Genomic DNA, 27,436 nt, shown 5'->3' with positions numbered 1-27,436 from the left:
TAATAAAGTAGAGATACAAAAACAAACCTGACTGAGAATCCTTCCTGATTTTTCTCCCATCTTCTCTACAAGCTCAAAAATCTGAAAATTCCAGTTGCTCATCTTTTCTATTAACAAGTCATAGTCTTCTACTAACGTCGGGTCCAGCAACACTTCCTGGTCAATCTGAACACAGGAGAAAAAACAACTTTATCCTTTACAAATATTTTGTTGTTTTTAACAAACCTAAGTCATTTATTTTATTCAAACCAATATATCTAAAATATTATCATTTCAATATTATTAGTCAGTATAAAAACATTTAAAAAGATTATTATTGTATGTTATGTGTGAGCACACATATTTTTAAACCCACATCTAAGTGAGAATACTTAGAACTGAACATTAACAACAGCCATATTTCTGTAGTGGTTTTCTCAGATATTCAGCTTGCCTTCTATTTCTTCTATTTGTTAAATGCCATCTCAAGACAACTTTAAACACATCTTCTTAGCATTAGAAGGCTGATTATACACTGGTTATACAAGTACGCATTTTATTTCCAAATGACTATGTCAATCTAAAATCCATTATTTTCATTTTAGAAATTATATGTAACAAAGTATAAGGGAAAAAAACTTGTCTCATTACAGTAGTACTTACTAGGATAGTCTCCCCAAGTACATGAATGGGATTTTGTCCTCCCAACGTATATACTGAACTTCAGGAAAATTACTACTAGAAGTAATTGTTCTATTCTTTATATTTTGTGTGTGTGCATTCAAACATGTGACATAGTGTGTGTCTGTGAAAGTCAGAGATAATATTTTAGATTCAGAATTCTCTCCTTCCTCCATGCAGATCCAGGGATTGAACTCAGATCACCAGGCACCTTACCAACTGAGCAAACTTGCTAGCCCATGTAAATAATTATTCTCTGTTTTTTAATGGCTATGCATATGGTCTTTGCATTTAAATACAATTAATCAATAAGAGAATGAAATATATCTACCATAAAGTTAAATATTCATGCAAAAGTAAATCTTTGGTATTCCTGGATGATAGGCTTAGAACTATCATTTATGACCCAGGCATTATTTCAGTAATTGTGACTCCTCAATGAAAAAATTAAAATGCCATTACATTGGTAATTACATTTTGTATAAAAATAATGAAACCAGCACTAACTCGTAAGGTATTTCACCTAAAATAATGATACTGAAAGTTTATCTTTTACATTTTGTTGCTGTGCCTCTTCCATTAGGAGATTATCACCTTCCAAAGACAATTTCCTGTAGTCTTTCTGCACGGTATCTTCTTCCTGAGTTTCCACAATGTCAAATGGTTCTTTTGAGAAAACAATGTTGTCTTCTTCACCTTTCAAAAAGTATACAGAGCAATAAATAGAAACAAAATGTGTCTTAAATATGCAGCTTTGATACAAAAACTGATTACTGATTTAAAAGTATTCTAATAGAGTGAACCACAATGCAACTCAGGTTAAATCATTTATTCATACCATCAAGTTCTATCTTGCTGACTCTGTACAGGGTCTTATGCTCAGACAGCACAAATACTTCATATTTGGGACTCAGTTTCTACATCTACTCATGGGTGACAGAAACCTTTATAAAAGTAAGAAACAGAAAAAATCAGTCCCTATCAACAGATGCTTCTTGCCAATTTGGTGTAAGCAATCCTCATATGAGATTCAGACAAAAAAACCCTCTAAATTCTTAATTATATGTGAATACAATTAAGCCACATGTAAAATTTAAACCATAATATGAAAAATTCTAAGTTTTTTATCTGCTTATTTGATTAATAATATTCTTTTCCTCAAGTTATGTGGAAAAGCAGAGTAGTATCAGTAGCCAAACAGTATTTATCCACAATTTAAATGTTTCATTTTATTTGTCATAGCCTAAACAGTTAATTTTCCTATGGTAGATTCGTACACTAGTAAGTAACAAGAATACAATTACATAAAATATGAGTGAGTTCTTAAACACAAAATGACCAATGAAGAAAGGCAGGGGGAAGGTTCATACCTGTTATTCTCCTTATGAAACACTCTTGTTAAGTCTCAAAACTGATATTTGGGCCAGGGAGATGGCCATGCCAGTAAAGGTGCCTGCCACACAGCCAGGCAACCTCAGTTCTATCCTTGGAACCCATTTAAAGTTGGAAAGAGAAAACCAACTCAACAAAGCTGTCTGATCCCCACATGCATACCATAGAATGAGGGACGCCCCACCCACAACCTGCCATCATTCACAAACACACAATAATTTTTTTTTAATTTAATGATATGCATGAGTGGTACACATGAGCACTGAAAGACAGGGAAATCATTACCTTAGGGGGTACAGCTTCAAGGGTGCATAAAGGGAAATTTTAAGATAAAATTTAGTTTCTAGATCTGGGTACAGATTGCACAATGTATAAAAATTCATCGAGCTTTAAACTCATAGTCTGTGTGTTCTTCAATACATAGGAATTTAAATCTTTTGTTCTGTTTATTTGCTGAGATGGCATCTCATTAAATTGCTCAGTCCCCCCGTCAATTAGCAATCTTTCACCTCATCCATTATAGGCCTGGCTGTTTCAAAAGTTTATTTGTTTGGGTTTGGGTTTTTTATTTTGTTTTGTTTTGTTGTTATTGATGATGATGTTGTTGTTGTTTGGTGTTGGGTGCACACGTCTCACTTTGTAGTACAGGCTGGTCTAGAACTGTTAATATGTAGCTCAAGCTGGGCCTTGAACTAAAAGAAAGCCTCATGTTCACTCTCCCAAGTGCTAGAGTTATAGGTATAAGCCAGTATGCTGGCTCTTCTGAGTTATCAAGTACTCTCACTGAGCAGGGCAGTATTCTATGCCTATACCAGCTAACGGGGAGGCTGGTCACTAAGCTGAGGCCAAAATGGGCAATTTAGAGAGATACTATCTCATAGAGAGAGAAAAAAGTTTAACAAAAAGTACTCATGAAGTTAACCTTCAGAAGTAGGTTCAAGGCCTGATGTTTGTACTTAAACTTAATGGCAAGCTTTCTCCTCCCTATAAAATGTTGATAGTAACTAACCTACCTTACCAGATGTTAAACATAATAAGTGATTTGAAAATTAGTGAATTCTGTGCCTAACATATTCAATTGTAAACTCATTTAGAATTAAAAAGTACTATTGTTTGTAAGGTACCTCTTTTCTAAATAAAACATACTCATTTTATAAAATAAAATTTAGAATACAATAGTGCCTCTATATCTGAAGCCTCATTTTCCAATTTCAGTTACCCATGGTCAATCATGGTTCAAAATGCTCCATGGAAAAGTCTATACAAGTCATGTAACTCGAATCACGTGCACGTGTGAACAGGGTGCTGAAACCTCACTGTCCTCCAGCACACCCAGAACTTTGAACTCACAGAGATCTGCCTGCCTCTGCCTCTGCCTCCCAAATACTGGGATTAAAAGCGCGCACCACCACCACCCACCAGAGTCACTTCTTTATCCAGTATATCCAGGCTGGACGGTTCTCCCACTGTTTGACACCTAGTACCCACCTGAGTATTTTACTAAATAATGCCGTTAGAAAAGAAAGACTGTAATATTCAAATATTTTCCATAAATAAGGGCAGTAGCTACCATGATACTCTAAACTAGAAGTTTGTTTCAAATTGTTGCACTTTAAATGGAAAACCCTATTGCTGAAAACACCACACACTACACATCTTGGAATTGGAAGCTTCCTCCCTGCTGGACAGAAGGTGCTATGTAGGCTGCTGGAGGAGAAAAGACATCAGTAGTCTACCCCAGCTGTGAACGCCACAAACTATAATAACAACCCACCAGGCAAGATGCACTGCTGGAACAGTGCTATGACTTATAGGGAACAAGTAATCATTTTGTTTGTTTGGTTTTTTGAGACAGTTTCTCTGTGTAGCTTTGGAGCCCTTCCTGGAACTCACTTTGTAGCTCAGGCTGATCTCAAACTCACAGAGATCCACCTGCCTCGGCCTCCTGAGTGCTAGGATTAAAGGCGTGTGCCACTACCATGCAGCTAAGCAATCATTTTTTTATTGTATTTGAATATCCCTCTATGAGAGGGATTTCAAGCCTGGTACTGCAAGCCTGATCAAAAATCCCATGGCTTGGGAGATCACAGGCCCAGGGGAAAACTTACCTACTATTGTTTAGTTTAACTGACATGGTATCAAATTGCCTTCTGAACACTTACATTTATACTCATAGACAAAAGCTACTCTTAGGCTTAATCAGAGAAACGTCTCTTTACAATGAATGACAGTGACTACAAAGATTATGGATGCTCAAAGTGATGAGAAAATGGGACTTTTGAGTGCCTAGCCCTAAAGAGGACAATTAGACCACTCTAAGGATTAGGTAATACCACTGTAGGGGGGCAGAAAGAGTGTTAAGAGCTAGAAGCCAGGAAAACAAACAAAAACAGCCACTACAATCACAAACACAACAGTTGCAGTTGCTTTCACTGGGTAGACCTGTACAAGGCTGGACTTATCAATACCCAGTAATGGGTGGGAGAAGAATTCATGGGCCTTCTGTTCTTTGCTGATCTGTTGGCTACTAAACTGGGAAACAAGGGAATACCTTCAAACATGTACCTACTGGTTAACCACTAGACTCTGCTAGATAGTTCTCTACTCATGGTTACAACACAGGACTGTTAGACTCAGTGGGTCACAAAACACAGACATAAACGTGAAAGAGGTGTATGTGGAGGAATGACAAGGATGAGACGGAGATAAAAGAGTAGAGAAAGTAATCAGAATCTATTCTGTACAATGAAGTTGTTGAAGAACAAATATAATTAAAAAATCATTGGCATTTGACATGTATTTTACATGATTTTTAGTGATTTAAACAACTGAAAATTCTGACTTCTTCCATGGCACAAAGTGCTTGAGCTGAATTTTTAAGATGGATACCTGTTGGCCTTTCCCTAGACTTCTAATTTGCTGGCTATATTCTGAAAGAGGAGGAAATGGGAGGAAATCTATAGTGTCATTTTGTATGTATTCTCTTTGAGCACTCATGTAGTCTCTTGAGATTCCATGGCAGGGGTAAATAAGTAAGTTCTCACAAGAGAGGAGTGCTTGGAATGCATTTCAGAAATGTGTGGAAGTGCTGTAGACCTCTTTGGAGAAAAAAACTGCTGTATCTGTAACTAAATCTCTAATAGCCAGAAATTGGAAACAACCTAGATGTCCCACAACAGAAGAATTGATAAAGAAAATGTGGTACATTTACACAATGGAGTATTACTCAGTCATTGAAAAAAATGAAATCATGACATTTCAGGTAAATGGATGGAACTAGGAAAAAAAATAACCCCAAGTGAGGTATCCTATACCCAGAAAGACAAAAATAATATATACTCACTTACATATGGATATTAGCTGTATATCAATGATAACCAAGCCATAATCCACAGAACCACAAAGGTTAGGTATAGAGTAAGGGATTAGGGGTACAGATAGATCGCATTAGGAAAGGAAAATATCTGTAGATGGATGCAGGGTGTAACAGGAGAATCATGTGGAGAGTAGGAGGGGAGAGGTGGTTGGGAGAAGTACATGAAGGATGGAATACAAGGAGAAACACCTAAAATTAAGGGCCTTTTGATGAGCAGTATGGAAGCCAAATACAATGGAAGCATCCTAAAATATAAACATATTTGAAGGTAAACTAAATGAAATTGCCAAACAATGGGGAAAACAAAAAGTCCTAACTGGCCATCTCTTGTTATCAAATGAAGCTTCCAATACCAGGACTGGGCTACATCTAATTGAACTGCTGGCAAAAGGAGTCTCAATGGGAAACCCCAAACAACCTAGACCACGACTATAGGTTTGCTCCACAAACTGACAGCAAGGGCTCAATGCTAATGACAACACCTATAGAACTCATTTGTCACTGATCATGGAGAAGTCAAGCCAGTGCATTCACAGACCTTTTACCCCTCTGGCTAGAGTTTTTGGTACAAAAGAGAAATGTAAACACCAACCCAGTCACAAACCCTTGGATGGATAATAGTGTCCTGCCTGCAAGATATGCTAGGGCAATGGGTCACAAAGCTTGTGTAAATAACCAATCAATACTTGATTTGACTTAGGGCCTACTCCATCAGATGGAACCCATACCCAACGCTGCTTGGGTAAACAAGAACCAGAGACTAGATAGCTTATGGATTTAGGTTAAAGCCAATACTACTGGTTCTTTAAAAAAAAAAAAAAAAGCAATAAAATGACTCCTAATGATATTCTGATATATCCATAGATCAGTGACTTGCTCAACCATCATCAGAGAAGCTTCCTCCTACAACAGATGGGAACAAATACAAAGACCTACAACCAAACATTATTCAGAGAGGAGGAGACCTTGGAACACTCAGCCCTAAATAGATGTCTCCATCAAATCCCTCCCCTCAGGTCTCAGGGAACCCCATGGAAGAGGAAGCAGAAAGAGGGGATGGACTACATCAAGAAAACAAGGTCCTCTAAATCAACATGACCAAAGCTCATATGAACTCACAGAGACTAAGGCATCATGCACAGGATGTGCATGTATGCATGTATCTGCACTAGGTCCTCTGGGGCCTCTGCATATATATATTATGGCTTCCACTTTAGTATTTTTATCAGATTCCTAAGTGTGCTAAGGAGTGGGTCTCTGGTTCTTATATCTTGTCTTGGGCTCTTCTTCTACTTGTCTTGTCCAACTCCAATGAGCTAGTTTTTGTTTTATTTTATTATATTATATTATATTATATTATATTGTATTGTATTGTATTGTATTGTATTATATTATATTATATATTATGTTATGTTAGTTATGTTATCTCTTAGAAGCCTGTTTTGTTTTCTAATGAGACAGAAAGGGAGTGGATCCAGATGGGAGGGAAGGTGAGAAGGAGCTGGGAAGAATAGAAGGAGGGGAAACTGTAATCCAAAAATATTATGAGATTAAAATACATTTTTAATAAAAATTAATTTTTAAAAATTCCAACTCAGATAAAAATGAAAGTTCTCTAATCTCAGAGAACATTTATAATTAGAATTTATAACAAATATTTAGCCATTAGAAAAAAGGTTTTCAATTGAGTTTCTAGAGCATAAACCACCCTGTGCTCTGGTGGGAAACAGAAATGTCTATATAGGTGGAATATAAAATCCATGAACATCTGGAAGCCTGCTAATTGAAGACAGAATGTCATATTAAACGAAATAAAAAGCCGGGCAGTGGTGGTGCACACCTGTAATCCCAGCACTCAGGAGGCAGAGGCAGGAGGATCTCTGTGAGTTCAAGGCCAGCCTGGTCTACAGAGCTAGTCCAGGACAGGCTCCAAAGCTACAGAGAAACCCTGTCTCAAAAAACCAAAAACAAGAAATAAAAAAAATATTTACACAGTCATACTTCACATTACTGCTGCTCTAACCAACATCTTACTCACTAACATGAAAATTCTCAAGTAGAAATCCCCCCACTGAGACTCATCATTCCAAAGAATAATTCCAAAGAGAAGTTGTCAAAAACAAAGTGTGTGTGTGTGTGATCCATGTATTTCCTAAAAAGTTGTATTAAGTGTAATGGCATGCTATTAAAACCTACCATGTCAGTGGAGGACACTATCACAGAATACCTTTATATTGGGTGACTTACAAACAACAGAAGTTTATTTCTTACAGTGTAAGGCCAAGAAGTAGGTCAGAGTACTGTGAAGTGGAGTTATGAGAAAGTTTACTCAGGTTAGAGAATACCATTTTCTCAAACAGTAGAAAAGAAAGCTATAAAGTTCTAGTGAGTCCCTTTTAAGAGAAATAATCTTACTTCTGAGAGTTCCACCTTCATAATCTGATTACCTTCCAAAGGCTCCAAACTCTAATACCGTTATATTGAGGGTCAGGGTTTTAGTATCTGAATTTGGAGTAAATAAAAGAAATTTTACCCTGTACCCTTAAGTATACAACTGAACATTTTTAGTAAACAAGGTTAAACAAACTATCACAATAATTCACTTTTAGAACATTCTCATCATCTCCAAAATGCCCCTCATGCCTGTTTGAGGCTAATCTACACTATCCTCTTAAGTCTCAATTGTTCTGACATTATATAAATTCACCCTTTGAGAATTTCTTATAAATGTAATAATAAAATATGTAAATATTTAATCATTGCTTCTTCTTTTTTTTTTTTTTTTGGTTTTTGGAGACAGGGTTTCCCTGTGTAGCTTTGCGCCTTTCCTGGAACTCACTTGGTAGTCCAGGCTGGCCTCGAACTCACAGAGATCCGCCTGGCTCTGCCTCCTGAGTGCTGGGATTACAGGAGTGCACCACCACCGCCCAGCAGCATTGCTTCTTTCAATTAAAACAATATCATCTGTGTTGAATCATACAACAAAAATTCAATGCTTTAACTGCTAAATGAAATTCCACTGTAGGCATATAACTAAGGCATTTGTTCACTCACAAGGTAGTATTCGTATTGCTTCCAGATCTGCACTATCAAGACTGAAGTTTTCTCCTGGGTATACTCTGAACTGTAGTATTGGTGAATCAAGTGGGAAATCCACATGTAACTTTCTAGAAACTGACAAATGTTTTTGCACAAGGGTCCAAATTCCTCTGCATCCTTCCACTGATAACTTTGATTTTAGCTTTCCGACTTAGAATATTAGATTTATCTCATTGTAGTAGTAAACTGCATTTCCCTGAGAATGTCTATCATTTCATTCTGTTTTAATTATCCTGTTAGCTCTTTTGCCAGATGACTGTCACTGAAATACCTCCTCCTCCCGCTTCTTCTTCTTTGTGATTTTTGTTTACTTGTTTCTTTTGCTTTTGTTTTTTGACACAGATGGTACTATGTACCCAGGCTGACCTCAAATTTATGAACTACTTGCCTCTACTCCTGTATTCATACTACAAGTACTTTTTTCCATATTTATCTAAGTAGTCTGACAAACTACTATTGAATTTTAAAAGGATACAATAGGATATAACCCCTATTCAGACAAATAAATGCACCTATTTCCTGTTACTACTGATTTGTCCTCCCACTTTCTTATTTGTACCTTTACTTTTTTTGCTTCCTTCTTTATGTACTAGTAGGTACTGAACTAGTGCCTTTTTTTTTTTTTTTTTTTTTTTTTTTTTTTGGTTTTTCAAGAAAGGGTTTCTCTGTGTAGCTTTGTGCCTTTGTGGAGCTTGCTCCATAGACCAGGCTGGCCTTGAATTTACAAAGATCCTCCTGCCCCTGCCTCCTGAGTGCTGGGATTAAAGGCGTGTGCCACCACCACCTGGCTGAACTAGAGTCTTACTGGTGGTTGTAGGTAAGAGCTTTACTACTGAGCTATATCCTCAGCTCTCTTTTTACTTTTAAATTTTAGGGGTGGGGACTGGAGAGATGGTTCAGCAGTGAACAGTTATTGGCTGCTCTTCTAGAGGACCTGGGTTCGATTTCCATCACTCATATGGTAGCTCACAACCATCTGGAATTCGGTTCCCATAATTCAAATACAAGGGGAACTGATGCCCTTTTCTGGCTTCCATGGGCAATGAATGCACATAGTACACAGACAAAACACATACACATAAATCTTTTTTTTTAAATTGAAAATTTCAAACAGGTCTCATTAAGTTATAGAGAACAGTCTTGAATTTATTCTGTAGCTGGATTGGGTTTGACTCTGAAGCCCAAACAGGGTGTGTACTTGCCTCCTGAGTAGCTGTCAAGGTCTGACAGATCAGGTCTGATTAAGCTTTGAATTGCTAAAGACAAATTTGTCATTTTTTTCTGTCAAAAATGGTAAAATCTGTATTTTAAAATTATTATTTTTTCAAACCAAGGGCATACCAACTTGATCTATAACTTCTACAAGTTCTAAAATTTTTTACACTATGGTTTATATGACTTTTTAAGCATGTAGCAAATTAAGTGTTCAAGTTCCTTTTCTGGCCAGTGGATCCCCAGCACTCTCTGTTGAGAAAGCCACTCTTCCTTCTCAAAAGCCTTGGCTTACCGTCAAAATTAGTTGGTCATTAAAGCAAGGCTCTTCCCCGGACTCTTGGTTCTATTCCACTGACCTGGGAACTTTATCTCTGGACCCACAGCAAACATCTCAAATTCACATTTTCTATTGTAGGCCATTTGTACTTCCATATAAGCTTTAACATCTTAGTTATCACTTTCCACCCCCTAAAAAATGAATTGGCTGAAATTTCATAAGGGCTGTATTAAATTGGTTTTTATCCATTTGGGAGAATTGTCATTTTGATAACACTTAAGTTTTCAAATCCTATGAAATGTCTATCTGTATTGTCTCAGCAATGTTTTATAATTTTTAGTGTATGAATTTTCTTTTACTTGTTCTGTTAGACTTATTCTAGCTACCTTATTCTTTTTGATAATACTTTGAATGAAATATTTTGTTAGCTTCAGTTTTTAACAGCTTATTTCTAACATGGAGAAACAGAGTTGAATTGAACTTGTTGGATTCTAGCAGTTCTAGGAGGAGGGCAGTGTGTGTGTGTGTGTGTGTGTGTGTGTGTGTGTGTGTGTGTGTGTGTGTGTGTTACAGTTTCTACTGAAAAGACTTATCAATGAATAGATCACAATAGATAATGATCTATTAGCTAGATCATGACAGATAATTCATTGTGATCTAGATAATGATCTATGAATAGATATTCCTTTAGATTATAGATGACTTCATTTATTTTTTCTTTCTCATTTTTCTTACTAAACTATTAGTATACTGCTGAACAGAACTGAAGTGACCAAACATTCTCCTCAGCTGATAATGAGCTTCTGGAAAGCAATGGTGTTTCTCCAATAAGAACAATTTTGAGCTGGTGAGATGATTCATCAGCATATTGTTCTCAAGTTTACTTCCTTGAACCCTCATCAAGAGGCTCATAACAACTTGTAACTCCAATTCTAGGGGATCTGACAAATACTTCTGGCCTCTGTGGGTCCCTGCATTCTATGTATATATCCACACACATACACATAATTAAAAATAATACAATAAATATTAAAAAATATAAAAAGAAGAATGTTAACTGGGTCAGCAAAATGGCTCAGTGGATAAAGGTACTTGCTGCTAAGCCTGATGACCTGAGTTCAAGACGCTATTACCACAAGCTGCCTTCTGCCATCATACATGTTCTTCATGCACATATACTTGCATACAGGTCTGCATGCAGGCCCACGAACACACACATACACTAAAATTTAAGAGGGCTGAGAATGTAGCTCAGTGGTACAGCCCTTGCCAAGTATTCATAGTGCTCTCAGTTCAAGCTTCAACAACATAAAAAATAAATAAATGTAATACAAAATTTTAAAATATTAACTTTCTCTTTTCCATTAAGGATACTGGTTGTGAATATACCTTTTATGAAGCTGAAGAACTACCTAGCGATTACAAGTTTGGTTTTAACCACAAAAACAAAAAAACGATTAATTTTTATATAGTGCTTCTCTTTTTTTTCTCTATCTCTTGAGAATATCATGTGATTTTTTTTCCCTCTGTTTCATTACTTTGGTGTATATCACTGATTAACCTATGGATGCCTCATGATTCTTGCATTTTGGGAATACCAGTTGACCATGGGGGGTGGGGGGAGGCATTTTTACATTGCCAAATTCAGTCTGCTAGTATTTTGTTAAGAATGTTTATGTCTACATACATAAGAGGTATCACTCTGTTGCCTATTCTTGTGATGATTCTGTGTGAATGTGGTGGTCAAGTAAGCCAGGAGGCACTACTTACTCCTCTGTTTTAGAAGAGTGTGTGTGAGAAGGGTTAGTCACAGTCCTCTTTTGCTTGTAAACAACCTTTTAAAATGTAAATTAAACAAAGAAATAATTTAAAAACTGTTGAGTTGTATACTTTAAAAGTGCATTTTGTAATCCTATTTATCAGCCTATTTCTCTGTGACCCCCTTTTACCAAGGGTACAGCCTTTTAGAGTTTATTCCTTCCATGATCATTTTTTAAATATATTTATTTATTAAAGTTTTTTTCATTTTACATACCAACCCCAGTTCCCCCTCCCTCCCCTTCTCCTGCCTCCTCACCTCCCTCCCACTCTACCCCCATCCACTCCTAAGAGTGGGTAAGGCCTCCCATGGTAGTCAACAAAGTCTGGCATACCAAATTTAAGGAGAGCCTAGCCCCTCCCCATTGTATCAAGGCTGAGCAAGGTATCCCACCACAGGGAATGGGCTCCAAAAAGCCAGTTCATGCATCTGGGATAAGTCCTGGTCCTGCTGCCAGGGACCCCACAAACAAACCATGATCATTTTTTTTTGAAGTTATAGAATAGCTAAAATTTCATCAACAGCATTTCTTGTCTGAGTATAAAATGCTTCATAATGATATTAATCACTTCTCTCAATGCCATAAAAACTATGTAATCCCTTTCAAACTGAAATTGTGTAATATAACATTACTAATTTCACTATTTATCAATACTAACCACAACCAAAGACTATATTCATCTGTACAACACATTTCTTACTCTTCAAAATATGCCCACCATCTGTCACTGTCATTCTTAGTAATTCCTGGAGAATAAGTAAAGACACTGTATTCTTCACTGTGAAGATGGAGAAGTGTGAGCTACAATGTAATCAGTGTAGAGTATTCACTTAGTACATGTGACTCTTTGAGTTTCATCCCCAGCACCATCAAAAACAAAAACCCAGAAATGTAAAACCAGGTACATGGCAGTTAAAAACCACTGTAAAACTAGCCTTGAACTCAAATACATATGATTGATGCAATCTCACCTGATTTTCCACTGTGGTGATCTGTACCGTCGGGTTCACATGTTGAAACACATTTGAGTATTTGATGTCCACAGCTTATAGAATAAAATAGATAAATATATATAATAAAGATTTTTTTACCTGAACATAATTAGGGAATCTGCCTAATTCTTAAATAAGACCCTAACCGTAACATATCCTAATATACTAATCTGTGCGTAAACCTGAATGATTTTATTCTAGGAAGCTCCTTTGTATCCTTAAAGGAAATAACATGTTTTTGAAAGTAAACACTGGGGTCTAAGATAAAAACCTGTATTTTACTGGAGCCAAATAAGAACACCAAATCCACAAGGGACTGCAAAATAAGTACCAAGTACTGTAGTATATATTAAATAATTATGTTCACTAAAACATTATGAGGAATAGAATACCACTATATTTCACCTTAGATAGAGATTATTTATCTGGAAATTAATAGCACTGAACTGAGAAAAACATTTAATTATAATTAAAAACTACTAGGTTAGTAAATAGGGGATATAATCTTAATCCACAGAGACTCAGAAAACCACCAATACCTTTCAAGAGGACCTATATACTGAAACAGAAATAAGGAGGTTAGGGGACTTACCTGCTACACAGATTGCTATCAGGGTTTCTCAGGTACTGATAGAAATCTGCTGCATTGGGTACACTGCTCAGTGATCTATGTAAAATAATACTTGGCTTAGTAAGAAAATCAGCAGTATCAGGAAATTCTATGGGTGATCGATTAGTTAGAGAGCCAGCAGACACTGGTACATGGCTTGAAGAATTCACAAGACTCAGGCTAGGCAAAGCACCTAAAAATTAAGAGAGGACATATAAATGAGTATGTGTTTACTATATATGTTTTGAGTTATTATAAAGAGCATTTGCCTCCTAAAAGAAAGAAATTTCAATTTAATAATAAATTTCTATCTGTGCTGGGCTCTGAAACAATCTAAGAATTTAAGTAAAAGGTGTTGTATTTGTCATTACTAATCACTACTAAGTAATTAGTAGTTATCAGCCTCTGGCATAACAATACATAGTAGGTAAATATTGAGAATTCCTTCTAATGTGTGGGCTGCACATCATAATTTTTTTAAAGTTCAAGTTGGTCTTGATCTTTACATTTTTTGAAAGGCGCATGATTTCAAGAAAAAAAAAGTTGATTGTCCACATGACAAAGTATTGGAAATTTTTCCTAATTCATTACATTAATTATTGAAGAACTAAAGTTCTTAACATTAAGCAAGTTTTTGAAATTATACTAGCATAGTGACAGGCCCTTTTAAAAGATAAAACCATGAATTCCTGCTCATTCAACAAATACACGAGAGGCTACTTTATGCTGAAAATGTGTTGAATTTCACAATGGAGAAAATAGTTAATATCTCTGCAACTCAACAAGCCTAACACAGTAAAGAGAATAACACAAATAAAATGAAGACAAAAATCCATCAGGACCAAGTAGTACTGGTGGAGTCTTTGGTGAACTCCTTGAGCTAAACTGATAAAGATTTACCTGGAGATGTTCACAGAGACAATACTTTGATAGGAATTAAAGATCCAATAAAACAGTTATATGGTGACTATATATATCACACATCTTTAACTATTCATGTTTGCATATCTTAGCACTTGTGAATAATGAGGCAATGGACATGGAAGCACATGTATAACCACATCAGACCTATTTCCTTGTTATCTCTAGAAGAGCGACTCCTGATCATAGACTTCCAGCTGTAATTTTTGAAGTTTCCAGACAAGTTATGTCAATTTTCATCCCTAATATGTAACTATAGGTTCCTTTCCTCTACACCGTCTCCAACATTAGTATCATATCATAAATGTTCTATAACACAACCTGAGATAGTTTTTGAGAAGCAGGGTTCTAAATTCATTCCTTTGCATATGAATATCCACTTCCAGCAGCATGTGAAATGAAAATACTTCTTTCTACTATCAAGTCATCAGGGCCTTGACCATAAATGTAAAGGTTTATTTCTGAATTCTATTACTGAAATTGAAGTTTATTTATACCAATAACTGTGGTGATATTTTATTTGAGCTGAAATGTGGTGATCTTATTTGTATGTTAATAAATAAAGCTTGCCTGGAGATCAGGGGGAAAAGGCTAGCCATTTTAAGTAAGCAAGAAGTCAGGGAGCACACACCCTTAATCCCTTAGCAGGCAGGACCTCTGTGTGCTCAAGGCTATACTTGGAAACAGAGCCAAGCATGGTGACACACGCCTTTAATCCCAGTACCAATCATAGAGACCTGGAAGTCTGTACAGACAGACAGAAAGTGACAGAGCTGTGTAGGAAGAGGAAGTGAAGTAGCTGGGCTAAGATAGCCAATGAGAGGGCAGAACAGCAAGGAAATAAAGGCGAGGTAGACAGGAAGTAATGTGCATTTGGAAGCTGCAGAGTTGGTGAGGTAAGGTTGGCTGGTGGCTTTCCCTATTTCCCTGATCTAAGGCTTTCACCTCTATATTTGGCTTTGTGTTTTTTATTTAATAGGACCATTTAAAAATTCACCTACATTTAATGATGTGTGATGTTACTCTGTATGCTGTGAATATGCATTGCTGACTGGTTGTTAAATAAAATGTTGATTGGGCAGTAGACAGGCAGGAAGTATAGCCGAGATAAGCAGACAAGGAGAATTCTGGGAAGAAGAGAGCAGAGTCAGGAGTCGCCAGCCAGACACAGAGGAAACAAGATGTGAAGGCAGAACTGAGAAAGGCTATCAAGCCATGTGGCTAAACATAGATAAGAATTATGGGTTAATTTAAATGTAAGAGCTAGTCAGAAATAAGCTTGAGCTAATGACCACACAGTTTGTAAATAATATAAGCCTCTGTGTGTTTACTTGGGTCTGAGTGGCTGTGGATTGACATGTAAGAGAGATTTGTCCTGACCATGGGCCAGGTGGGACACAGAAAAACTTCAGCTACAAATAACATACTCTCTTAATTACTGCAACTTTGTAATAAGTTTTAATAACTGGAATTGTGAGTTCTCTCTCTCTTTTATTTTTCTGCACAAAACTCTACCCCCCCCCTTAATGGTCTCTCCTTCTGTTTACATCTTTAACCTATTTTGCAATTCATTTTCATCATTTCTTCTATTATTTCTGAATTCTATGGATTATTCAACTTTTTAAAACATTCCTCTCTATCACCAATGCTAGTTTTTTCTATATTATATGCATCTGTGAAATGTCAGTCTGTGTGTAACTATAACTCTTTTCCTTGGTTCAGTCATGTCTAGTACCATACAAGTTTACATCTTTTTACCCACTCTGTACCCTTTCCTGCTATTGTTAGTATACATATATTATAAAATGCTACATGGATTTTGTTACTCATTAATTGTTTCCTTATTATAACCTACGTGGGCTGAAGGGTTCTTTTCTTTTACTATGCAGTTCCATTCTGGAATGCAAATTATTTTTATCCTATCTAAGGAACTTGCGGAATTTCAACGAGATGTGAGAGCAACAAATTCATTCAGTTTTGGTATATAAGAAAAATTGTTTCATTTTCTAGCATCTTTCCTGAACAAGTAAAACAAGTTTCTCTAGCTGTACTGATAGGCTATATGCTGTGAAACAGTTATCACAAGCACATTAATATGTACACATCATGTATGCATGCATGTGTGCTAAAAACAGTAGAAAGGGATTTCTATACCACTAACTCTCCACGGTTACTGCATTAGATAGAGAGGTTGACATTGGAATTTTTTTTTAATGTTTCAAAAACTTTCAGACAGAGTTCTGTTGTCTTTGGTTTCCAAAGGTACTGTTGAAGTCACTGTGTTAGTTTTCTCTTGAAAATGATTTTTTCCTAGTTTCTCAGGGGATTTTTCTTTTTATCTTTGCAATTCAGGAAACTGACTTTTATCTGAGATACTTCTCCACATTTAGCCACTGTGAACTCACTTGAGCTTAGTGAATCAATTTTATTAACTAAAAAAATGATACTGTGTTTTCCTTTGTAATTTTGTTTACATATATATTTGAAATTTTGATGGTGTTCCCATTTTGCACATTTGGTTCTATTATTTGTCTTCTTTTTTTTTCTCTCTGTAATTCTGTTTCAACATCTATTCCTCTGTTGTCAGGGTCAGTGCTTTTGTCTTCTGTCTTCCAAGAACTTGAACTTAAGCAAGTGCATTCTTCGGTTCTAGATGTTCCACTGACACTTTCCTATGCATCCAATTCTCTGTCTGAGGGGGCTGTATATTTTTGGCATTTTCTCTGAAACATCATTGTTATTTTTAATACTGCTAAATCCAATATTATATGTAAATCTCCTGTTTCTAGTGCCTATTTCCTCTGATTATCGGTAATACTTTACTGCCTCTTCACATTTATACCTTAGAATGCATTAAAAAAATTTTGTTATATAGGAATACTGAAAAATCTTACACACACACATACACACACACACACACACACACACACACATATACACTTAATGTTTTTACTTTACATGCATGGATGTTTTACTTGTATGTATGTCTATGTAGTAACGTATACCTCATGCTCATGGAAGGCAGAAGAGGGCATCAAATGCCCTAGAACAGAAGTTACAGATAGCTCTAAGATGTCATGTGGGTGCTAGGAATCCAACCCAGATATCCTGTGAGAGCAGCCATTGTTCTTAATGGCTAAGCCATCACTCTATCCCCCACTATGTTGTATTTTTAAAATATCTTTTACCCAAGAAGTTCTGAAAAATCATCTAATCTGGGATTTTTTTTGTTTATTTATTTAAGTGTTGTTTATGTATGTGCATATGTGTGTGTGCATATGTGATGTGTGTGTTTACATACATGTATGTATTTGAAGGGTGTGTGTGTGTGCGCGCGCGCACATGCATGTGAAGGCCAAAACATAATCTCTTGCATTGTTCCTCAGGAGCTGCCCATCTTTTTGTTTTTTTGGCCTTTTTTCCCCCTTTATACAGGTTCTGTCATTGACCTGGGACTAGTCACACAGACTAGGCTGGATAGCCAGTGAGTCCCAGGGATCCTCCTGCCTCTGCCTCTCCAGTTACCTGAGGACTGAATTAAATTCTTTACTATTTCTCCATCCCTATAATCCTTAGTTTAAGGGAAATACTATTAGAACAGTGGTTCTGAACCTGTGGGTCATAACCTCATTAGGAGGTGCATATCAGATATTTACATTATGACTCATAGCAAAATTAGAGTTTAAGAAGTAGCAACAAAATAATTTTATGGTTGAGGATCACCACTACATGGGAAACTATACTAAAGGATCACAGTATTAAAAAGGTTGAGAACCACTGCGTTAGAATGATTTGTCAGGATGTAAGCAGGGATTTTTCTACTCTAATACTAAATATTTTTTAGCACAATTACCATTTTACAAAATCAATAAACTCTTCAAAAATTTTTTCCCTTTTTTCTGGATCTGCAACTATTTCAAGTCATGAAAATGGTTCCTTATTTTCTATCTGAATGCTAGTGACTATCCAAATATATAGTACACAGATGTCCAAAATGTGTTTACTCAGTGAACTAAAAAAAGGATGAATAGTAGACAACACAAATAGCTTAAACATGTCAAAACATATGATAGTCAAATTAAAATGTGTGAAATAAGAATTTACATTGCCATACACTTTAAGACTGCCATGTTTAATTCATAAAGAATTATTTGTAAGCCAGACAAGGTGATGTACATCTATAGTTCCAAATACATGTAAGGCTGATGAAGAAAGAGCCCTTGACACAAAGGGTTCAAAGGCAGTCTTTACAACAGTAACATCTTGCCTCTTAAAAACGTATTTTTAAAAACAAGAGTATTTCTTACCAGCTCTTCTCAGACCTACATGGTGAGTCAGTGAAACAGATGATGATCTCTGCTTTGGAACTGTCAGGAGATTCGAACTGAAAGGCCCATTTAGGGGCATTCCATGACTAATAAAAGGAAAAAGTAAGAATTCTTAGATCACAAAAATTCCCTTTTATTCTTTTTTCTCTTGGCAAACCAATTAGCAAATTCATACTTCTACATTCAGACATAAGACTTCTGCCTAAGGCCTAGAGGGGATACAGCAAAGCTTTTCCATTAAAAGGGTAAAATAAAAAATGCTTCTGGCCAGGCAGTGGTGCACATCTTTAATCCCAGCACTCTGAAGGCAGAGCCAAGCGGATCTCTGTGAGTTCAAGGCTAGCCTGGTCTACAGAGCAAGATCCAGGAAAGGCACCAAAACTACACAGGGAAACCCTGTCTCAAAAAACCAGGGGGAAAAAAAAAAAGCTTCTGGCTTTTCATTTCATAATGTCTCTGATGCAACTTCTCAATACTGCCACAGTATCAAAGAAGTACCCACGAACAGTATAAATTGGCATGTGTGAGTTTCTACAAAATGCTGTCCAAAAAACAAATTATGGAACAAACTAGGCCCAGCAGGTGTGGTTTATTGATCATTCCTAAAGTAAGTTATCACCTGGAAGGCTTCTTGAAACAGACTCTGGTCTAATCCTCATGGTTTCCAATTTAGTCAGTAAGGCCAGGTAATATGGCTTTCTAACAAGGTTTTAAATGATGCAGGTTTGCTGAGCCAGAGCTCTCACTGAGAACCACTGACCTAAAGTAAAGTTTTCCCTTATTTTCTGTTCCCCTTTCTCACAGAAACAATCAGTAACCAAGTCATTTTATAGAACTGAAATATTTACTATAGGTTCTAGGGCTTTCACTAAGAAATTAAATATGGATAATATACTATCCACATTTAATAACAGTACACTAAGATAATAAATAAAATACAATATATAATATCTGTTACAAAGTATATGAAACACATAAATGCTACATTTTCCCTTCTTTATTTATTTACTGGCCTATTTTCCTTTACTGGTTGACTCCAAATGCGACTTTAATGATATAATGAACACCATTCCTGTAAGACTTTTATTTAGCAGCCATTTTCTTCATCGTTACAAGTATGCCAAACTCTTCACAGCAATTGACAGACCTCAGGACTACATTCTCTGTCTATTTTCTTTCAATTTTTATTGATGTAGGCTCAGTTCTCAGTAAGATTCCCCCTAGTTCCTTCCATCCTTCCTGCTCTTTCAAATTCCATTTACTCAATGAAGGCCTAGTTTTGGCCTCAGAGGTTATTTATTTATCACAAATGGTCCCACATTGTTCATAATTTTAATGCTTAAATTTTTTTGAGTGTTTATGTAGTATGAAGGCATTTATGTATACATGTTCATATGTGTGTAGGCACATGTGTGTGTTCACTGGCAGGTACACATACATGTGTATAAGCATGCATGAGGAGGCTTGAGGCTGACACAGGTAATAGTCATTGATTGCTCTCAACCTCACTCAGTCTTACAACTGAGTCCAGTGCTTGCTGATAGGGGCTAATCCAGGTAACCAGCTTGATCCAGGGATACCTTGTCTCTGTCTTCTGAGTGCTGAAATTATGAGCAGGTCACCAATCCAGCATTTATATAGGTGCTAGAAATACAAATTCAGGTCCTTACACTTGGATAGCAAGCAGTTTTTTACTGAGTCATTGACCCAGGCCCTTGTGAGTTCCTTTTGGGTCTGTATCTTTCTCATATCTACATTTATTTCAGATACAGCACATTGATTTAGAGAGGCATTCAAAGGATTTTGGAGGATAAATAAATAATAGACTCTTTAGGTCTTTAAAGAAAATAACAGATATTGTCTACTCTGAAATTTTGAGTGAGTACTTTTTCTTCACAGAATCAACATCATAATCCAACATGGGTGCCATACCCCTATAGGACAGTTAAGCAGTCATCTGTCTTCAAAGATCTGTGTTAGTGTAATCACAACCCTTCACTGTAATTAAAAGACTTCAGTACTAATGGCTGAGAATGGATAGAAAGTGAAAAGTTTCACAAAGCAGGGATAAAGAAGATGTTAGGGAAATTAACAAGCTGAACCTATTACTTCTCCTTAATGAACAAAGCTGCTTTTCTCAGGTGGTAGTATTTGCTGATAATTCAGTTATTTAGAAATTAACTGGTTATTAGAAAGCTTTAAGAAGTCTAAAACAAGTTGTAGCTTATTGTTTTCATGTATGGAGCTTATATTATTTTCAATGCTCTTTTTTTAATCAGCAACATTGTTGTTGTTTCTGTTCTGTTTTTGAGTGCAGGAGTTAACCATCATTTTTAAGTATGGCTGCAGAGCTCTCATAAGGTAACAACAGATTTTCAAGTTCCAGACTAAGAGCTTAAGAATTATTCTACAGGTATTAATAAGGGATCCTAAGACTTAATGATTAGAAAACCACACAATCAAAGCTTTGTTTAAGGAAGATGGAACAATTGGTGAAGGATATGAAAATTGTCTATAAGAGGCTAATTCAATAGCCCAAGAGAGCTGTAACAAAACTATGAAATAATGTAGACAAAGTAATAAAGGAGAAGATGAAACAAAGGGCAACATTACAAAAATTTATGCCAAGAAATAAGGGCCAAATAATGATAACAGTTTTTTTTTTTAAAGACAGCTGAGAGAAGCTATAATTAGACACAAAGCTGAGTTTAAATAAAGGCCCAAAAGCCTAGTATGGGAGAGAACTATAATATCAGGATGAATACAGAGCTATCACTAAAACCCTAAAGATACCTGTATAAAAGTATCATTCATATTAACTGATGTCACATAGTGTATGTCTAGATGATGGTCACATGACTTTGTTTGAATTAAATTCCCTAATATCTAATTAAAATTCAATTATTTAGTCATACTAGACACAGACCAAATGTTCAATACTCTCATGTAGCTAGGGGCTACAATTTAGACAGTGCAGATATAAAATGCTTGTTTCTACATAAATTTATTTTGTATGCTACAGATCTAGAGACTTGTATTAGAAAAGAGTGATGGTTGCTGATGTTTTACATATTCCTGACTGTCTTAAAGTTTCGCTGCTGTGATTAAATACCACAACCAAATCATCTTGGGGAGGAAAGGGTTTATTTCAACTTATAACTCTCAGGACACACTCCATCACTGATGGAAGTCAGGGCAGGAATTCAAGGCAGGAGCCTGGAGGCAGAGGGCATGAAGAATGCTACTTAATGGCTTGCTCAACCTGCTTTCTTATAGAACCCAGAACCACCAATTAGCCCAGGGATGGTACCATCTACAATGAGCTGGGCCCTCCCACATTGATCACTAATCAAGACAATGCCCCATTATCCTGCCTAAGATGCCTAATGGAGGCATTTTCTCAACTGAGGTTCCTCTTCCCAGATGGCCCTGGTTTCTGTCAAGTTTATATAAAACTAGCCAACATACCATTTTATCCCAACTATGTGTAAAGTACATTTGGAAATTTCTTACTGAGAAACTCCAGCTTCTGCGTACAAGAAAAATTATATTTAGTCTTTAGAGTATCTATCTCTTTAAAGGAGTGACACACATAACACCAATAACTGTTTTGGTCAAATTTCTAAATCTTTGATGAAAAATATGAGTTTGTTTAAGTTTACTGAATCTAGAATCTGCCTATATCATGAACACTACTTAACTGAGATTTCTCTAAATTATATTTCTATTTTTAAAATGACTTGAATATATCAAATATTTTTAACTGAAAATTTGCTGTAATGCAAATGTGAAGAGTAAAACTAAACCCTGTCATTTTGGGGGTTTTTAAAACATTTAAAATTTTTATTTATTTATATTTTATGTAAGAGTGCTACGCATGTATACCTGCATGCCAGAAAAAGGCATCAGATCCTATTATAGATGGTTGTGAACCTCTATGTGGTTACTGAGGATTGAACTCAGGACCTCTGGAAGAGCAGCCAGTGCTATTAACAGCTGAGCCATTTCTCCAGCACTCTGTTCTTGCTTTTTAAACCCACCACATTTCCAAAATTATGATTCCTTCCTATGGCAAATAAATCTATCTTTAGTTTATTTCTTATTTCCCATTTCCCCACATCATACTTCCATTAAAAAAAAAAAAAACTATCATGTCTAAGTTCAAAATTTTTACTGTTTCTCATTCTTCTGTACTATAAACTATTCATAATTCAATATACTGTTCTATACATTAAAGTTTTATGAGAAATTGCTTGATCAAGTATTACAAAATTCAAATTAATAAACCACAAAACAATGTGGAAATCTGTGTGTTTCCCATATAAATCTTAACATAGATTTTAACACATGAACAGCTATGATTCAATCCTGCCATCTACTGTTTCAAATGTGTAACTATACATGCTCAAACTAAACAAAGTTTAGCTTGACACCTGCTCAGTATTGAGACAGTAGTTTAACAGGGAATTTCCATTCAGTACAATTCTACTAACCCAGGTAACTGACTGAAAAGAAGTTTCTACCCACACAAGAGATCTGTATCTTTCATGGCTTTCAAAAGATAAAGTATTAAATCTTTTGTTATAGGTAAAATGGTATTTATTAATGTTCATAAATTTTAGTTCCTGTATTTTCCTAGCCTCATTTAACTGTGATTTCTAATTTGGCAGTGTTTTGTTTCAAGCCAGTTCTCAAGAGAGTATATACTATGACAACGTCTCAGCTTACATAGGAACAGGTTTGGAACATTCTTGCTACCTTACACTAGTAACTGTAATAAGTCTGAAGAATATTCTTTTTTTTCCAAAGTCAGTAACTGTAGAATTACCTACCATGGCACCCTACACAATGAATTGGTGGCTGCCTCCATAAATTTGAATGCTGCCCCAAGCATAATTGTAGAAACCTAGCCTAGCCTATGGCCTAGGTTTGAACCTCTGTAGAAAAGGCAGAAAGGATCCAGAAACACAACATACTAAACTGATTTTAGTATCCCTAAGCAAGTGTTTCTCAACATGTGGGTCGCAACCTCTTTACGGATTAGAATGACCCTTTCACAGGGGTCATCTAAGACCATCAGAAAACACAGATATTTACGTTAAAATTCATAACAGTAGCAAAATTACATTTATGAAGTAGCAACGAAAATAATTTTACAGTTGAAGGTTGCCACAACATGAGGAACTGTATTAAAGGTCACAGCGTGAGGAAAGTTGTGAACCACTAAGCACCGACACATTTTTTAAGGTTCCAGCATTCTCTGTACCCAGCTGACCTATGTTTTAAGAGGGTGTTGCCTTCTTTTTAAGAATCAGTTTCTTGATTGTAACTATTATTGCTAAGGCGAGCTACACAGGCTTAGAAAAACAATGGGTAACCCAAAACTGTCTGTTCCCACCATGCATCTGATGTCATGCACCACAGCTGAAAATCTCATAGAAGGACAGAAAAGGGAGTAACCCTATTCCGAAGAAAATTCCAACCATTCCTGGAATTCCCTGATTTTTCCTCTCTTTGGAACAATATCTTAGCAATACTTTCCTCCAGTAACACTTGCCTATCAAGCTAACCAAAATCCCACAGAGCTACTCTCTCTTTAAAAGTCTGAATTCATCCCTTGAGTAGTATTTCTCTGCCTTATAATAAACTTTGAATCCTCACTTTATCTCATCTTTCTATTTTTTTCTTTGACAGAGACAAGAACTGAAACACTAGCTTGAAGTCTCAATATAGTTTCTACCTTTAGGACGTTCTCAGGCTTACCAACTTTAAGAATTTCTACCTATATTGTCCTAAAAATGCTGCAACAATACTTTCTTGATTTTAAAACTATTTCAAACGTTATTTGTCAAAAGGAAATGGATGATTTAGATTTCAAAGGCTTCAGAGTTTTACCTTGGAACGCCTAGCTCTTGGTGAGGTCTTCTGCTACTGCTGCGGTCCCACCTGGAATAGTGCTCACCAGCCAGCAATGCTGAGGTTCCTGAGCTCCTCCTCAACTGTGTAGCTGAGAAACTGGTTCTACTACTCAGTCCCTGTCAAATAATTTCAAAACGGCTACATTATCATCCTTTAACATGCTATACTTAAGGACACATATAATATGTACAGGTAAAACAAAATTTCATTCTAAAAAATCTTCCAACATTTCACTTCTACTTCCAAATTCCACTTTCCATATTGTTCTTCTTCTTTTTTTTTTTTTTTCTTAATAAAAAAGCTCCTAAACTCTTAGGACTTAAACTACACTTTTTAATTTTGACACTTTACTCAGAGTTTCAAGAGAAAGAAAGTATGGGAGCTGTAAAATGGGCATGGAAGATTGACACTAAAAATCTGCTTCAGAGAACAGAGTTAGGCCCAGGATGACCATCCTTTTTATATTTTCAGAAAAAGATATCTCAAGTACAGGACAGTTAATGTGGAAAAGCTTCGGGATTCTTGGTTACTTTTTAAATTAATGATTAAATACAAAACATCTTAAACATTATTTTACTGTAATTTTTGAGTAAATTCTCAGTTGATCTAAATGTTCAATTAAAGGAATAATACTTTTCTTAAACCATTGTAAATAACCGTGTCCCTGAGATACACCTAATATAATGTCTATTTTATGAATTTTCCTCTGTAGCAGACACTTCAACAATATCAGAAATCTCAATAGTATATGTAAGTTTTCATAAGGATGCTGATTTTGAAAAGGTCCATGGTAAGTTAGGTATACAGTGACAACATTCTACATATAACCCTTGCTTACTCTGACTTAAGTTCATATAATTTTCTTAGTTCTTAACATATGTATAAAATATTCTATTAAATGATCTGTCTGTATTCCCTTTTGGTGACTAATTTTTTTCATCAATTCTGTGGCTCTTTTCTGAAGCAAATTAAGGTTTTGTGTTTATATGCTTTTCCAAAATCAAAGACAAATTAGATATGAAATTCTAATGAGTTTTAAAAACACAAAGAAAAGGCAAGATTGTTACTTCCTGGTTCTTACATGACTTACAGCAGCAGATTCTAGCACCCTAAATTACTGTAATTAACTACAATGCTTAGGAAATGAGCTATTTAGAGATGCTGCTTAATTAATATCATGTGTAAAGTGTAAAATGTACAAGAAAACTTCTCTACACACTCAATACAACAGCATAATAATGATCTCAATGGAGTCTTTCCGATTAGAATAGTCTGTTTTCCTTTTCAGAGTTTTGGGGCAAAGTCTTGGAATGTAGCCTAGTCCCCTGACTTCCACCTCTAAGTGCTGCACTTACAGGAGGGTGCCACTACATCCTGCTAATGGTTACAGCTTTAAAAAATTACTGTCTTTAAAAATCACGATCTTAGATCAATAAATGTCAGTGGGAAATTAAAAAGAACAATATATTGAGTAAAAACTCAAGAATATTTTAAAATCATGTCATTAATTACTGACTTTCATCACTTTTGGTGCTTGTGATTATGTGGTATACTAAAAAAGTCACACCAGTCAGTATCATTGTTAGGTGAGCTCTAATGGGTTACAGGCACAACTTGCTAAACTTTTTAAAAGTAAAAGCATCAATTAACTATCTATGACCCAGATGATCAATAGTTTTCAAGCCCCTAAGTATCTTTTTCTAATAATAAAAACATAATTTTTCAACATTTCTAAACCCTAATGTTAAGATCTGATAATATGAAATTAACTGATCAAAGGTCTTTAAAAATTCTGTATTTTCCTTTTCTAGCTTCTGTATAACTAGTGCAATTTGACAAAATTAACTTATTTGAATTTTACCTTTTCTTGGTTAGTTCTTAGCTGTAGAAGCAGTTGAACTACTATAATCCTTAATACTATAATCCTTAATATATTTCTAGTTTTTTTGTTGTTGTTGTTGTGTTTGTCTGTTTTTTGAGACAGGGTTTGTCTGTGTAGTTTTGGTGCCTGTCCTGGATCTCGCTCTGTAGACTAGGCTGGCCTCGAACTCACAGAGATCTGCCTGGCCCTACCTCCCGAGTGCTGGGATTAAAGGCATGCGCCACCATCACCCAGCAAAATGTTTCTAGTTTTAAAGATTTATTATTTTAGCTATTAGTAAAGATGTCACAATACAGTCATAGATAACAGAACTATAATAAACATAATATATACCAAGTTAGTATATCCCGCATGTATTAGTGTCTAAAGTAAATCTTATTTTTTTAAATAAAAATAATTTTTTTATTCCAAAAAAGTAATTCCATATCTAATTGTGGAAAAACGAGTGCCCACTGAGCTATAAAAAAAATGCAGTAATTAAAGGGAGGCAAGGTTTTAAATGTGTAAAAATCATTATGTAATAATAATATATTATTATAATGGTCATTTGTTCTTGGTTCAACAAGTGTAATTCCTGGACTCTATAAAAGAAAAAAGATTAATGACATGATCTACTAGTTATATAAGCCTAGAACTAAGTTCCTTCGTACTTTCCACTTTTTAATACAATGATACCACATAGTTCTTGGCATATAAATTTTAACTACTAAGTACAGCAGTGCTATTTAAGATAAAAACTGCTAGAGGTATAACATTTGCACAGCATATGTAAGTCCCTTGGTTCAATCCCCAGCACTGAGAAGAAATTAATGAAAAATGAGTATAGAATTACTTTCATTTGTAAATCTCTGTAAAGCCACAAGCAGCATGATATAATATAAAATAAGCTGATCCTTGGAAAGGAAATTGTGTATTGTAAGACATTCACAGGGATGTTTTTAATGA

General features: G+C 35.7%; 1 protein-coding gene across 2 annotated transcripts in view; it reads right to left on the bottom strand.

Moving 5' to 3' along the window:
* Positions 1-27,436, bottom strand: part of Pde3b (phosphodiesterase 3B) — a 146,302-nt gene that overhangs the window by 20,820 nt on the left and 98,046 nt on the right. Inside the window, exons 4-10 of one of the 2 annotated variants that reach the window (XM_036189986.1) lie at positions 24,586-24,725; positions 18,670-18,776; positions 13,424-13,634; positions 12,811-12,884; positions 2,338-2,351; positions 1,255-1,356; positions 28-165 (exon numbers count right to left, since the gene is read on the bottom strand). In XM_036189986.1, coding sequence (XP_036045879.1) covers positions 28-165; positions 1,255-1,356; positions 2,338-2,351; positions 12,811-12,884; positions 13,424-13,634; positions 18,670-18,776; positions 24,586-24,725 — 786 coding nt within the window. Of the gene's footprint in view, positions 1-27; positions 166-1,216; positions 1,357-2,337; positions 2,352-12,810; positions 12,885-13,423; positions 13,635-18,669; positions 18,777-24,585; positions 24,726-27,436 lie in introns of both variants that reach the window. The other variant, XM_036189975.1, reaches the window with a different exon arrangement.

Source organism: Onychomys torridus, chromosome 1 (genome assembly GCF_903995425.1).
Source record: "Onychomys torridus chromosome 1, mOncTor1.1, whole genome shotgun sequence".
Classification (NCBI taxonomy): Eukaryota; Metazoa; Chordata; class Mammalia; order Rodentia; family Cricetidae; genus Onychomys; species Onychomys torridus.
Note: the sequence above shows the minus strand (reverse complement) of the source record. Positions and strands in the feature narration are given on the sequence as shown.